Source organism: Phasianus colchicus, chromosome 1 (assembly GCF_987193195.1).
Source record: "Phasianus colchicus chromosome 1, bPhaCol1.hap1.1, whole genome shotgun sequence".
Lineage (NCBI taxonomy): Eukaryota > Metazoa > Chordata > Aves > Galliformes > Phasianidae > Phasianus > Phasianus colchicus.
In genome coordinates this window covers 80,184,150-80,198,816 of record NC_143436.1, presented here as the reverse complement: position 1 = coordinate 80,198,816, position 14,667 = coordinate 80,184,150, and the positions used below count along the sequence as shown (strand labels likewise).

At 42.2% G+C, this 14,667-nt stretch overlaps 1 protein-coding gene and 1 pseudogene across 5 annotated transcripts in view; one reads left to right on the top strand and one right to left on the bottom strand.

Moving 5' to 3' along the window:
- The window catches only part of LOC116239752 (kell blood group glycoprotein homolog), a 31,669-nt gene that overhangs the window by 16,136 nt on the left and 866 nt on the right, over window positions 1–14,667 (bottom strand). Inside the window, exons 2-9 of one of the 5 annotated variants that reach the window (XM_090149677.1) lie at window positions 13,948–14,031; window positions 9,271–9,376; window positions 6,985–7,126; window positions 5,286–5,483; window positions 4,539–4,663; window positions 1,632–1,778; window positions 965–1,027; window positions 295–483 (exon numbers count right to left, since the gene is read on the bottom strand). In XM_090149677.1, coding sequence (XP_090005803.1) covers window positions 295–483; window positions 965–1,027; window positions 1,632–1,778; window positions 4,539–4,663; window positions 5,286–5,483; window positions 6,985–7,000 — 738 coding nt within the window. In that variant the 5' untranslated portion in view covers window positions 7,001–7,126; window positions 9,271–9,376; window positions 13,948–14,031. The remainder of the gene's footprint in view (window positions 1–294; window positions 484–964; window positions 1,028–1,631; window positions 1,779–4,538; window positions 4,664–5,285; window positions 5,484–6,984; window positions 7,127–9,270; window positions 9,377–13,947; window positions 14,032–14,667) is intronic. The other 4 variants (XM_090149669.1, XM_090149661.1, XM_090149684.1 and 1 more) reach the window with 4 other exon arrangements.
- Window positions 8,996–13,588, top strand: LOC149919789 (taste receptor type 2 member 40-like; annotated as a pseudogene).

The following is a 14,667-nucleotide window of genomic DNA, read 5'->3' as shown; positions in this document are numbered from 1 at the left end:
ATAACTCCAACGAATTGAGTTGTTTTATGCTATGGATAGTGATTATAGTAGAAAAGAAGAATAACATATTTATTTTATTAAATCAGTATAAAGTTCTGTGGCCTGAAAAGTCCAACTGCTATCAAAAAATAGACAGCAAATTAACAGGTTATTTAAACTTCAACAGACTCCAAGGGTAAATTGCAGGGAAATGGTATCTAAACAACGCATTCTGTATCTGTTTTGATCTGGAACTTCAGAATGTGAATGTCATATATAGTAGCGTTTCTTAAGCTCTAAGGCACAGATAGATACCTGTAACTCCCTAATGGTAGTGCGAAAGAACAGCATCCCCCTCTGCCGTCTTTCCTGCAGTGGGGTGACAACACGCTGGAGATTGGAGATGAAGGACAAGGTAAGGGAAAAGGAATGAGGAGGACCATCTTGTGGACCTCCAAGTAGGTCCCCCAGTTTCTCCAAATATGAGAGATACACACGGAGAACCTGCAACACATATGAGCATATGACCACAGGGAGAGACATGACCAAAAGTAAGTCACTCTGTCCATTCACCCATCCATCCTGACCGCAGGATTTTAAAATACTTCAAAATAACTTTAAAATGCTAGCAATCACTCCCCAGTACAGAGATTTTAACGGGTTATAAAGCCTTTATTTTGAACATTTTTTTTTTTCTTTTAAACATTCTGCAAGGTGAAATGTAGAGTAGATACAAAAGAAAATATTATAATCTTTTCTTTCTAACTAAAATTTTTAATTCTGGTATCTAAAAATTGGTTACATTTTAGAAACTATTCTTTTTTTAGAAAATTAAACAATTACTTAAGAAATTCCATTTGGAGACATTTTCAGAGGTCACTGACCATACCCCATGGAAATACATCACTCTGAACCAGGAAGCAATTCAAGGAGATCCCTACACCAAATAGCTATTTTTACCTTTCTTCAGCCTCTGATATGTTACCTCAAGATAATTATTCTTTTTGAATTTATTTTCAGCTGGCATCTCAAACTCAGGATGGTCAATCTGCAAAAAAGGAGTAAAGGACAAATATCTCAGTATCCCAGAAACACTGGAAATGTAATAGAATGTTAAATAAATGTTTTTTGTCTCTGTGTCACAGAATATGAAATGTTAATAAATTGTTTTGCTGTTGAAAAATGTTTACTAAGTTATTTTTTTTATCTATCAAAATCTGAAGCTCATTTGCAATCTCATTACAAATCTGTGGTGACTGGAATTCAAATATAAATACTCTTAAATATTTCTCCATGTGCTGTAAAATCAATAATACACCACAAATATTAAACACTTAACATGTATTGTACATTATTCTAATAGCCACACCCAAGCACGTGAGAACTAAATCCTTCCACAGTAGTGGAAATCTACAATGGTCAAACAGAGGAGGTTAAAATAACTAATTCTTCCTCATCTGCTCATTTTTCAGAACTATCGGTTGGTTTTGTGTGTGTGTGTCTGTGTAATAGAACTAAGAAAATTAAAGAAAATGTTAGGAAAACGTTATTCAGAAAAGGCTTAACTTGAGCAGGGCTGGATCTCATGAACTGTGTAACTGACTCTTCATTCCCAGCACGTCCAGATAATTCTCTGCCTTTATTTCACTCACCTGAATTACATTGGTCTTGGGATCAGAAGGACTAGGTCCCACATACACTCTGAAAAAGGGAAAAGTGTTGTATCTGCCCATAAGAATCTGAAGAGTTTCATTAAAATCTTTTGCTTTCCCTATGTCTGTGATGTTCCATCCACCAACCTAGAGAGGAGAGAAACAGCATGACCACCAGTGAGAAAAAAAACAGATGTTTGATTCATGTTTACAAACATCTTCCACCCCTATGAGCTCAGTCATTATAATAACTGAGAAACAATAAAGCAAAGAGCAACAGAAGAAACTCATGAAGATTTCTACATACCTTCCTTACCTGTAACTTTCATTTAAGCAACAAACTGCAAGATGACACTGCAAGGGGAGAGAGGTCCACGATAGCTAGTTGATATTCAAGGGTCACCTCTCCAAAGCTCAAAACAGTTCATCTAAATGAATTGAAAATCAGGCAAAAATGCCAGGTGGCTTGTGTGGATGAACAAGGAGCTTCTGTACAAACTCAAACACAAAAAGGAAGCATACAGAGGATGGAAATAAAGACACATAATCTGGTTACATAGGAAATGAAGAAGGCTGAGATACAACCTTCTTTGACAGAGATTTTACTAGCAAGACTGACCTTCATGAAATCTAGGTCCCAGAGACAATGAAGAAAGACTGAAGCAAGGAAGGTGTACCCTTGGTGGAAGAGAAACAGATCAGGGAATATTTAGGCAAACTGGACATATGGAAGTTCATGGGTCCTGATGGGATGCACCCATGAGTGCTGTGGGAACTGGCAGATGTTAGTGTGAGATCATTCTCAAGAATTGTTGATTGATCGTGAAGACAGAGAGAAGTGCCAGAGTATTGGAGGAAAGCAAATGTCACTCCTGTCCTCAGGAAGGGTAAGGAAGAAGACTTAAGGAACTGCAGGTTGGTCACCCTCACCTCGGTCTCTGGAAAGGTGATGGAGCTGATAATCCTGGAAAACATTTCAAGGCACGCGAAGAAGAAAATTATCAGGAATAGTTAGCACGGCTTCACCAAAAGGAAGTCATGCTTGACCAATAAGGTAAGGTTCCCTAATGAAATGACTGGCCTAGTAACTGAGGGGAAGAGTCATGAATCTTCCTGGACTTCAGTAAAGCTTTCTGACACTGTCTCCTACATGAACTTCATAGTCAAGATGTAAATGAATGAGCTGGATGTGCAAACAGGTGAAGCAGATTGAATGAAAACTGGATGAACAGCTGGGTCCAGAGTTGCAAAGTCTAGTTGGAGTAACTAACCAGTAACTAGCCAGTAACTAGCAACATACCCCAGGTATTTTTTCTGGGTGCAGCCTGCTCAGTGTCTTCATTAACAATATGGATTACAGAGGAGCAGTGGCTGATTCACCAGAGGGTCATCCAGAGGGACCTGGACAATCTGGAGAAATCGCCTCACAGGAACCTTATGAAGTTCAACAAGGGAAAGTACAAAATTCTGAATGTGGAGAAGAACAGCTGTAAGCACCAGTATATCATGAGGGCCACCCAGCTGAAAATCTGTCTGGCAGAAAATGACCTGGGAGTCTTGGTAGTCACCAAGCTGAACATGATCTAGTAATGTGCCTTTGCTGCAAAGAAGGCTAATGGCATCCTAGACAGAATTAGGAAAAGTATTGCCAGCAGGCCAAGAGAACTGATTATTTCCCTCTTCTCTGCACTAGTGAAGCCACACCTGAAGTACTATGTGCTGTTCTGGGCTCTAAAATACAAGACAGACATGAGCTAATGGAGAGAGTTCAAAGGGCCACAAAAATGGTTAAGGGATGCTAGCTTCTTACTAGAAAAGGCTGGGAGAGATGGGACTGTCTAGTGTGGAAGAGAAGGCTCAGAACAGATCTTATCAATGTATACTAATACATCTGAACGTGCAAAAAGGATGGAATCAGGCTCTTCATTTGTGCCCAGTGACAGGACGAGACAGCGAGCACACACTAAAACACAAGAAATTCTGTCTCAACATCAGGAAGTTTTTTTTTATACTGTGTAGGTTACTGACCACTGGCATATGTTGTGGGGTCTGTCTCCTTGGAGATATTCAAAAGACATGGTCCTGGGTGATGGCTCTAGATGGCCCTGCTTGAACAGGGAGGTTGGATAAGATGATTTCCAGAGATCCCTTCTAGCCTCAACCATTCTGTCATTCTGTGACACAGCAAAAATGCATTATAATTAACAGCAGCACAGAGTACAGGGAAAAAAAAAAAAAGAAAGAAAACAGGAAAACAGGAAAAAAAAAAACAGAAAAAAAAAACTGTGAAGGAAAGAGGAAAGAGGACATATTTCTCTAACGTTATTCATTTTAACAAAAAACATCAGGAATGTAGGGTCCCTCCGCCCTGACAAGCAGATATACAGGATGCCCTGCAGTCATTTTACTTCAGCTGAAAAGGGTTCTGCATCTTCCTTGGAGACAGGGCATAAATGTTATTTGCTAACAGAAAGATGGACAGCCTTCCCTGGCACTGGGAGGAATCTCAAAGAAAGACAAGAGAAGCATTTTCCTCTCCAAGCAAGTTCTCCTGAAACCTGAAGTAGTAGATGGTCCTCAGATCTCAGACACGAGCATTTCACCCATTTTGCAAGATGCTCCCTGATCTGTAAGTTGCATCCTATTGAACTGAGCTTTTGAGATTAAAAATGTCTTAGTTGCTGCACTGTCTGAACATGCATGGTCAGACCTGATAGTCAGAAAGCCAAATCTTTAAACAACACTCAAAGACAGATTTCTCTCCTAGAAGTTGGTCTGTCAACCATGAGTTTATTTCAGGCACTAGCAAAATTTTGTCATATAGGATCACATAGCCTGAACTTCATCCTTTCCTATCCCTTGCAAGAATGATCTTCTGGAGAGAGAATGAGTAGCACAAACATTCACCTGATTTATGAGGTCCTTCAATAATTGATTTCCTTGGGATTCTATCCTTTGGGTATCCATGCAGGAACGATAGAACTGGATTGCTTTTTCCTTAGCTGAGCCTCTTATCTCAAAGTTTGGAGCCTCTGAGGAAAAAAAAAAAAAAAAGCAAAAAACTACAAAAGAGCTAATAAAGATGGGCAGTATTAGAACAGAGAAAATTTTTAAGAGAACACCGCCTTTCACTTTGATTCAGACCAATTCAGTAAACACATCCGCACTTCTCCAAGTAACCCAGTACAAGAGAGCTCATGTTTGCCATGATTCTTCCCAAGACCAAATCCATGAGCTTCTTTGCATGGAAATTGATGACAAGATAAAGATGGAGCATAACTAGGTTTTGGTCTCATACGGAATCAGGACATAGCTAGAGTGCACATTAAGACATGCGCAGCAAAAAGCACCTAATTTTAGAAGGCAGTAAGAAAATTATCTGGTTTCCTGAATTTTAAAGTGTGACTTCCATCTGTCACACTTGGAGAGAAGAACTAAACTGTCTGAAATGTAAGTATTTTAATACGACTTCTCTTACAGGTGTAAATCTCTACTTGCTATGATAGAAGAATGAAAAAAAAAAAAAAAAACAAAAAAAAAAACTGGAATCAGTTCCTGATAGGAATGGTTGTGCTTTCAGGCTTTCAGTTCTTGGTAATCTCATCTCTGACTGAGGAAGTTGCTGAAGGTATCACACCAACCGCCTCTTCCTACCTAAAAGCCTTTTCAATATCAGCTGGTTTTCTTCCAACAACACATCAAAGATGTTTCGTGATACTTCTGTGCTTGAGTGTTTGCCTTCCCAGCTGCCACAAGCGTATTTGTAGAAATCCTCACAGGGGTCTACACTGTCATTCCTAGAATTCAGAAGTCTGGCCAAGAGTGCAAGGCTCGGTTCAACATCACATGATCCTGGGTAGGAAGGAAACAAGAGATCTAAGCGGTGACACTGAAGAATGAGAACAACACATTCAACGACTGGGGAAAAAAAAAGAAAGAAAGAAAGAAAAAAAAAAAAAGAAAATGAAAAGAAAAGAAAAAAAGAGGAAACTTAAAGTAAGATTTCTGTTTGATACAAGCTCCATTGCATACAGACTGTTGAATTCCTTGTAAGTTTTTGCTGAAGGTGCAATAATACACACTCTGTCTTCGACTTCACTCCAAGGCTGCTTTGCACTTTGCCAGGGAGATTCTTTCAGTCAGAGACAGGTAGTTCGTGCAGAGGTGGTGCCTGCCCTCCAGTGGTTCTATCTCGGCAGCCAAGGCTTGGATGACTCCGCCTTTTCTCTGTTCTCTCTCAAACAGCACGCACTGATTTGACCAGGTGATAAACGAGAAACTGCTGGTGATGTTAACACACAAAGCAAAAGGAGGCCATGGTACAACGAAGGTAAGGAGAAGAGCTTAGTACACGCAGGGAGATGTTCAAGGTGGGAAACAAACATTTCTTGATAATGACATCTGTCAAAACAGGACGAAAACTCGCTTGTGGTGTATCTTGCTTTGATTTAAAACCTCCTTCATCCCAAATGCTGCGAAGCCCTGGCTGTATGTTCTCATTTCGTGTCTGTGTCTTGTATCAACATCAGATCAGCTCTACTATTAAATACACGCAAGATTTTTATGCTATGGTGTCAAACTATGGTTTGTTAAAGTGGAAGGAGGTGCAGGGAGTGCAAATAGACATGATCTAAACTAACAACTTTCTCCTTAGTTTCTCTAGTGAAGCATACATGACAGCAGTGGGAGAAAAATGCCTGTCAACAATGCTTGTTTTGGAGTAGGAGATACGTGTGCCCTCCAATCTAAACACAGCTTCAATATTTAGCTATCTGTACACGTAAGCGTTTGTGCGGACTGTTCTGCAGGCAGCTTTTTGGTGAATTGGAAAGATAACTGACAATTTCTGGCCTCCGCTCACAGCTTCCGCACTGCACAGGAGAATATGAGTTTTCTGTATATCAGAGTAGTGATTGGTCCTAGAAAACTAAAAGTAGGCTTATGAAATCAGGGATGGACAAGTGGAAGAGAAGCTCTAAATCTCAGCTTCAGAGCCCGTTTCCTGGAGCTGGCTGCAGATGGAGCAGGGTCATAGAAGCTGGAAGCCAGGATGATGAAATTCAAGAAGAATTTCTTGACAATATAATGCTGCTCTCTCACAAAGCTGGGCCCAGGCTTATCAAATGGCAGTCAGAGGAGGACAAGCGGGGGGATATCTCCCCACGGTCACACAGGGAGGAGGCAGAACAGTCTGCCTTTTTTACAGCTGGTACTTTTTTACACTTCTTTGTCTTTCTGAAAGTCTTACCCTCACACAGATACTGAGCATAATAATCCATGCAGGCAGAGAGAGGAACAGATCTTATAAACAGGGTGGGTAAGGAGTCAGGGAAAAGGATATTCCACATTATACCTAGAGCACAAGTCATCGTGATGTAGGTGATGAGTAATGCAAAACCGAGGAGAGTACTGAGAAGAAGCGCGCACAGCAGCTGGCTTTTCTCCTGAAGACATCGTTCTTTCTTTGGACCTGTTCCCAGCTCCTGGTCCCAGGTCTGGAGAGAGAAAAATGAGACACGCAGAAAAAAAGGAAGAATGGGCAACTCATTACATTTAGCACTGGTCATACACTACACCTTCTTCCTAAGCAACTAGAAACTCCCTTTTGACTAGTGCCAGAAGGCTAACAGGAGGCCCAGTCCTCTCCCATAGGCTTTGCTTCATGCCTTTTGTTTCCCATTCTTTTCCAAATACAGCTGGTTCCACAGTGTTATGAAATATGCATCTAAAAACCAGCTTGCCATGAGGAGCCGTGTCCTTCCATAGCTTTTCTTGGTGTTCGGAATCACCTTGAATACACCTCCTGAAGATATCAAAGCCTGTTTGGAGCCCATAAAGCTGATAACAGGATGACCAGGACTAGAGGCTCTTCATTCTGTTAGTGTAATGATTTCACTGAATCACAGAATTGCAGGGGCTGGAAGGGACCTCCAGAGATCATCAAGTCCAACCTCCGTGCCAAGCAGGCCCCCTGCAGCAGGCTGCACAGGTAGGTGTCCAGGTGGGTCTTGAATGACTCCGGAGGAGGAAAATCCACAACCCCTCTGGGCAGCCTGTCGAGCACTAATTTCAGATCTCTTCTCAAGAAATAGCTCCTGCATCCTCATCAAAAATCAGAGCTTTGTTTGTGTTGGAAGGAAACCATAAAGGTCATCTGGTCCAAATCCCCTGCAATGAACATGGACGTTTACAGCTAGACCAAGATGCTCAGCCTGATGTTGAACGTACCCACAGACAGGACACCCACCACATCTTTGGGCAATCTGTTCCTGTGCTTCACTACACTGAACATTAAAAACTTTATACATTACATATATTGTATTACTATATATCGTATATTATACTCAATAGGAATGGCTACAATGAGGTTTCCACAGAGCCTTCTCTTCTCCAAGCTAAACAAGCCCAGCTCCCACAACCTTTCCTCCCAGGAGAGGTGCTCCAGCCCTCTGATCATCTCAGTTCCCCTCCTCTGGTCCTGCTCCAAGAGCTCCACGTCCTTCCTGTACTGGGGGCTCCAGGCCTGGACACAGAACTGCAGATGGGGCCTCACAAGAGCCGAGAAGAGGGGGAAAATCCCCTCCCTCTCCCTGCTGGCCACCCCTTTTTTAAGGCAGCCAGAACACGGTTGGCCTTCCGGGCTGCAAGCGCACACTGCTGGCTCATGTCCAGCTTCTCCTCCACCAGGACCCCCAAGTCCTTCTGTGCAGGGCAGTGAGAGAGGTCTGTCCCATTCTCGAGACTGCAGGAAGTTGTAGATCACAGAGATGATCTTCTCTACAGACAGGTTGAATTTCACTGCATTTGTAATTTAATCAGAGAAAAATGGTAGGCATGTCATGAGTACAACTTCTGTTTCAAACCTCTGCCTTAGCATTAACTGAAGCATTCTCTCAGGCTCTGTCTCTCTTTCTCCACTGACTGCAAAGGAAACTACACGACTAGGTGACAGTTTCACCCAGTAACTTCTGCCTGGAACAAGTTACGTAAGACAGTATTCACCGTGTGTGTTCCCTGCTTCCATCTATGAGGGTTGCTCCAAAAGTAACGCCTCCTCTTGAATTATGATGGCCCACAGTACCAAGAGTGGGGGTTGTTGGTACGGCAGTAGAGGCTGAACCTTCACACCAGGATTTCATTCCGTTTTCTTACCGTGGGACAGATGGCAGAAGAGGGGCAGTCTGACAAAACGGTGTCTGATACGGAAGAGCATAGGAAGGAAAAGAGTGGAACTGAATTCCCGCTTGCAGAAAAAATGGCACCACTGACATTCTTCAACACTTGCTGAACACTTATGGAGACCAAAGAGTTGAACGTTAACACAGCAAAGCAGTCGGCGGTGTGTTTCAGCCGTGCTGACAGCGATGAGAAAGACAAGCCGAGCTCTGGATGGCCAGGCAGATTCTGATGAGCGTGGCGTGCAGGCTCTTGTTCATCGCGGGCACAAACGCATAGCTATTGGTGCTGACTATGTGGAAACAGCATGGTCTGGGGCTGAGAATATGCTCTACCAAAGGGTGTTGTTGTGCTCTCTGTATCTGTTGTCATTTTCATGGAAATAAGTAGGAGGCAGAACTTTCAGAGAGACCTGCACGTTTGGGGCAGCTCAGAGAGAAACCAAAGAGAGAAGCACAAATACCGTCTTCAGAAAAAGGTGGCTTGGTTCAGTTTTTCCCAGTGGAAGCTGTCATCCTGCGGGGAATCCGGTGCTCAGAGCCGCCGGGAACTGCCCTCATCCACTGCAACTGCAAGCAGAAAACAAATTCCCTTCCTCTTTCCCCATATACCTGATATGTTCTGTGCCAAGAAATTATTAAAAGAAATTCTGTTATGGCAGTGGGAAGACACAAGCGTCTCACTGCCATGCTTGAATAATTAGCAAAAATGCAGTGCCTTGTGTGCACGTGTCATTGTGCACATCTGAGACAACAGAGGCCGGAGGCCAAATGGGGGAGCAAGGGAACTAGAAATCAAATATTCAGTGCCTTCCTGTGCAATAAATGGCAGGAATGCTTTCTGCATCACTGGACTGGATCTGTGAAGCTTTACTTCCTGCAGGCCTACAGGCAGTTACTTACTGACTGATTCAGTCCGGAACACGGGAAGTTCCATGTTAAGGCAAGGAAGAACTTAATCAGTGTCAGAGTGTTGCAGCACTGGATCGGGCTGCCCAGAGATGTTAAGGAGTCTCCTTTTCTGGAGATATTCTAGTCCCATCCCGACACCTACCTGTGTGACCTTCTGTAGGGAAGCAGTTTTAGCAGAGAGAGGAGTTGGGCTCTTTGACCTCATTGATCTCTAGGGGTACCTTCCAACCCTACAATTCTGTGATTCTGTGTGATTCTGGGATTAGTATGCAAGAACAACAGATTTACACTGGGGAAGACAGAAATTATTAGCAGAATTTCAGCACAAACCTGTGCATAAATGATGAATGGCATTGAAAAATGGGTGCCGTGATTCAGTACCTGCATCCAAGGATGCTCTTCTTTCATTTTAGTATTTGTGAGGTACCCATTAAAAATAAGCCACTACAGCCACGCCTTTGAATCACTGGATTCAATAGAGTTGAACATCACAGTGTTCAATAGAGATTGTCAAAAAGAATGAACCATATTCAATCACACTACTCTCACGAGCATTATTAGCATTTTAGTCATAACAATTTTTTATATTAAGAATTAAAATATTACTTCATCTTCAATTCTGTTTCTTGTATTTCTTAATGTAAACAAGTACAGTAGGTACATATGTACAGTGGTGCAATTATACACTTAGCAGTAAATAAGTTCACCTATATTGGGAGTTGCATGCTTAGAACCTTTTTACTGATAGGCATGCACAGAAAAACATTTGGAGACCGCTGTCCTAGACAACCATAGATGGCATTGCAATATTTGCAAATTGAACAAGACAAAGAAACACTCTGCAAGAAAATACTTCAAAACTTCTGCTTTGAAATCTGCCCGCATACTCTACTGCACTACTTCCAGAAATCTCTGTGATCTCAATTCTAAAAGTCCTTTGTACTCATTCCTTAGAGTCCTATCCTACTTATGACGTCCTTCTCAAGCTTTATCACTACACCCAAATCTGTGCAATCAAAAGAACCCTTAAAATTCTTCTTCTTATATCTGGAAAGCGTTTGAATTCCCTACTTTTAGCAAGCAGAATTTTTAAAATATGCACATTCCATCCTGGGACAGGACACAGACTCGATGAACACTTACGCCGTTTCTCCCACACATCATTAGTTGTGCTTGTCCAGATTTCAAATTGCTAGGGTGAATCTGGTATCTTTTCTTTGCACAAGAGCAGAGCAGAGCAAAATGGATGAGGGGAGCACTCTGATGAGATAATTATGAATTGCCTTGTTCATGTCTTCATACGAATGGATTCTTCTAATTTGGGGCGTTCAGAACAAGCATAGAGTGACAACTATAATATTGTCAAAGCCTCTGCACAGGAGCAAAACATGATAACCCACTTTATAATAACCATTTTAAGTCACCTGATAAAAATATGGAGTGTCCTGTGCAAGGACATCCATTTTGTTCCTTAATATAAAAAATGCATGCTGCATATTTCTCATAAACTCAGAAGTGATGTATCAAGAAACTGCAATTCGGGAGGAGATTTAGGCATCAGGTATAACACACAAATACAGGCATTTAAAGCAGGACAGCAGCTACCTGAGATCAGAATCATAAAGGGAAAAAAACCAAACAACAGCTCAGCTCCTCCAAAACCCTAGACACGGCTGCATTTCACAGTGTTAGGAGTCAAGGTGTCTGATGGCATCTCCTCCTCCTCCTCTGACAGTGCAAGGAAAATCACTGTTTCCTGCTGATCACTGAAGATAGACACCAAGGAAGAAAAGGAAAGAAAATGCTCCAATCTTCACTTCAAGGAAGTGAAAGACCCAAACATGCTCTCCTACACAAAGTCCTCTTTTCCTTGAAGTGCCTTTTCAAGGCAGAGAAATTATTAGTTTGTCTTGGTAATATCATTTTCAAACTATTTCCTTGCAGTTGAAATGTTTCTTTCTCATGATAAATGAGACGGGATCCCTCTATCTTCTTCCTCTACTAGGTAGCAGTTAGAATCTCTAAGAGAAAGTTGGAAGGTCTAGCCTTATTTTCTTCCAGCCAGCAGAGTGAGTATATAAAGAATGGGATCTAGAAGTGGAAATCTGTGCTTCTCCATCAATTATCTGGCAGCAATGAGATGCTAATCCCTGTAATCCATACCTGTCTCATCATTTGGCTTTCGTGTGGCCGGCCCTTACAAGTATGGTTGAGAGGTAAAGATGAACCTATATCCTTTGTTTTCTTAGGAAAAGTCAGCAGAAGCCAAATTCAGAATGTCTTTCCTGCAAGCCTATGGCCCACCATGAGAATTCTTACTAAACAGTTGCGCATGTGAAGAAAGTTGAATGCTGTTAACTTCATGATGTTGAGCAAGAGCAATTCGATTAGTCTCCTCAAGCAGTTTTTAGAGATTTTGGGGGTTTGTGTACAAAATCTAATTCCCTCTCTACTTTCTGAAAATGTCTTCCATTTCTTGCATTTTCTGAGACAGAAATGGTTTTTTCCCCTACCCTCACATGTACGTATGGGGTGCAATCCTGACATGAAAAAGCCTGCAGGCTTTGGAAACTTCTCTGTCTTTACATACATAAATTCTGAGGGCTCTGTGAAAACTGACTGAGGATTACAACACAAACTTAAAAATGCATCTGAGCCCTTTAAATTCAAATTCTTTCTCTAATATGAAATGGCAGTAAGAGAATCCTTGTCATATGTGCATACTTTGAGATAGCAGCTGGGCTATTTATCATCACAAATGTAGAATAAAGCAAATACTGAAGGACTTAATATGAGAGTTTCTCCTCTGAGATAAAGAGGCGATCATGTGATGAGAACATCTAGTTGGGTTCAATACTCCTTAGCATAGCTAGAGCTTTTAGGAGCCGACGAAAAGCAGAGTGAAACTTGTGAGTTCTTAAGAACTGCAACGTCCAGTTTATTTTCCTCTTTTTGTCTACTAATTGCTATAATTGAGTCAATGATGGGACTTCTAGGAAATGGGACTGTCTTGGCTGTCAGTTCAACTAGTTGCATCAGGAGCAAAATATTGTCCTCCTATGACGTGATTATGATCTTTCTGGGCTTATCCAGGTCCTTTTTGCTGTTCTGGATGGTGCTGGATTTCTTCCCCAGTATTTTTTGTCAACCTTCCTGTCATAAAGAAAACTTATTTGTAACTTTTATAGTTACAGGTTTTTACATTCCTGAACTCTTCTAGTTTTTTGGTTTGCTGCCTGGCTTAGTGTCTTCTATTGTATCAAGGTCGCCGGTTTTACCCAGTCATTCCTCATCTGTCTGAAGCAAAGGATTTCCAGTCTGACACCCTGGATGCTGACAGCATCCTCTCTTCTTTCCTTTGCAACCTCTCTTCCTTTCTCCTGGGATAACTGCAACACACACAGCAACTTCACTACTCCTTTCACCGTGACAAACTCTTCAGAAAGGATAGCCACAAGGAAAACTAAGAGTTTGGTTTTGAGCCTTCTCTGTAACAGTGGTGTAGCTTGGCCTTCAGTAATGCTTGTTTTTTCAAGCGTCCTGCTGATTAGATCTCTGTGGAGGCGCACCAGACAGATGCAAAATAATGCAGGTGGCTTCAGGGATCCCAGCTTAGCAGCTCTTACTGGTGCCATCAAGACAGTCTTCTCCTTCCTCCTCCTGTACATTCCAAATTTGATTGCTTTGATTCCCCTTTTATCTGACACTTTCGTGCCTTTAAGCACTGAGGAAGCTGTATGTGTTGTTGTAGTGGCTGCCTGTCCTGCACGACAATCTACGGTCTTAACCTGGAGCAAGCTCAAATTTCGAGAGCTGCTCACCAGCATTTTGCACCACACAAGCTGCTGTGTCAGAGCTAGATGCAGTTGAAAGGCCAGGGCTAGGCTGTTCTTATCATACCAAAACCAATTAAATCGAATCCAAACCAATTAAATCGAAGTCACTGCAGTTACAAAATAATCGAAACATGAAAGAACATATTACTGTTCTTTTGTTCTGTTTTGTTCTTTTCTTCTGTTGTTATTGTGCAGAATGATTGAAATAAATCGACAGCAAGAAAAGGAAGGTGCAAGGGGAAAAAGCAGGGGAGAATGGAAAACCTTTGATGCAGGACAGAGAAGAAATAGCATAGCAAACAAGGAGTAAATCTAGTAGTCTAAAAGCTGAGGGAAGTGTTAGTTTGAGATTCTTACATGCCAGTGCTAGGGGCTGGCTTGCGCTGCCCTCACCTCAGCCCTCACTCAGCTCCCCGTACTCGAGCCTGGTTCTCCGATGAAGCAAAGCTGTCTGAGAAATCTTGGCGTGCCTCGGAGCTTGAGAAAAAAGCCAGAAGAAATCTTGCCCACCGGGCGCCCAGAATGGGAGCAGCCTTCTCTAGTTTTCAAGCATTATCTCCCTCTGAACTACGCTGCAGCAGCATTGAAGCCACACCTATGGCTGTCCACGTACCCTGATTCGGACCCTGACCTGCAGACTCCATTCAGCAGATTTCACCTTCAGTCTGTCTCCTCACAACGGACTTGCCTGGCGGTCTAGACTCTTGGCTCACCTTGGCTACCGTCACCAGGCCTGCTTTACTCCCCACGTTTCCGTGCAGTGGGTTTGCAGCCCTTGCTGGCCAGGCCATTTCTTCTTGCCTGCCTCCTTGCGATTCTCAGCTTCCAGATTCCTTCCTCGTTTGCCTTTGCTGCTCCCTTGCATGCATCAGCTAAAGATTATGCTAAGCTGTGTTTGCCACCGTGCTTAATATTTATTTCATTTACTACCAAAGCAGGAAACATGGCTATTTACAAAAAAAAGCCTACGAGAAGTAGACGTGCACAGCATAGACTCCCTTCCCACAAGGAAAGGCTAAGAAAATGCACAGCCTGCTCACCATTCTAGTAACATATTATCATCTCCAGTAACAGAATAGTGGAGAACGTTTGGACGCTGTGTTAGTGATTCCT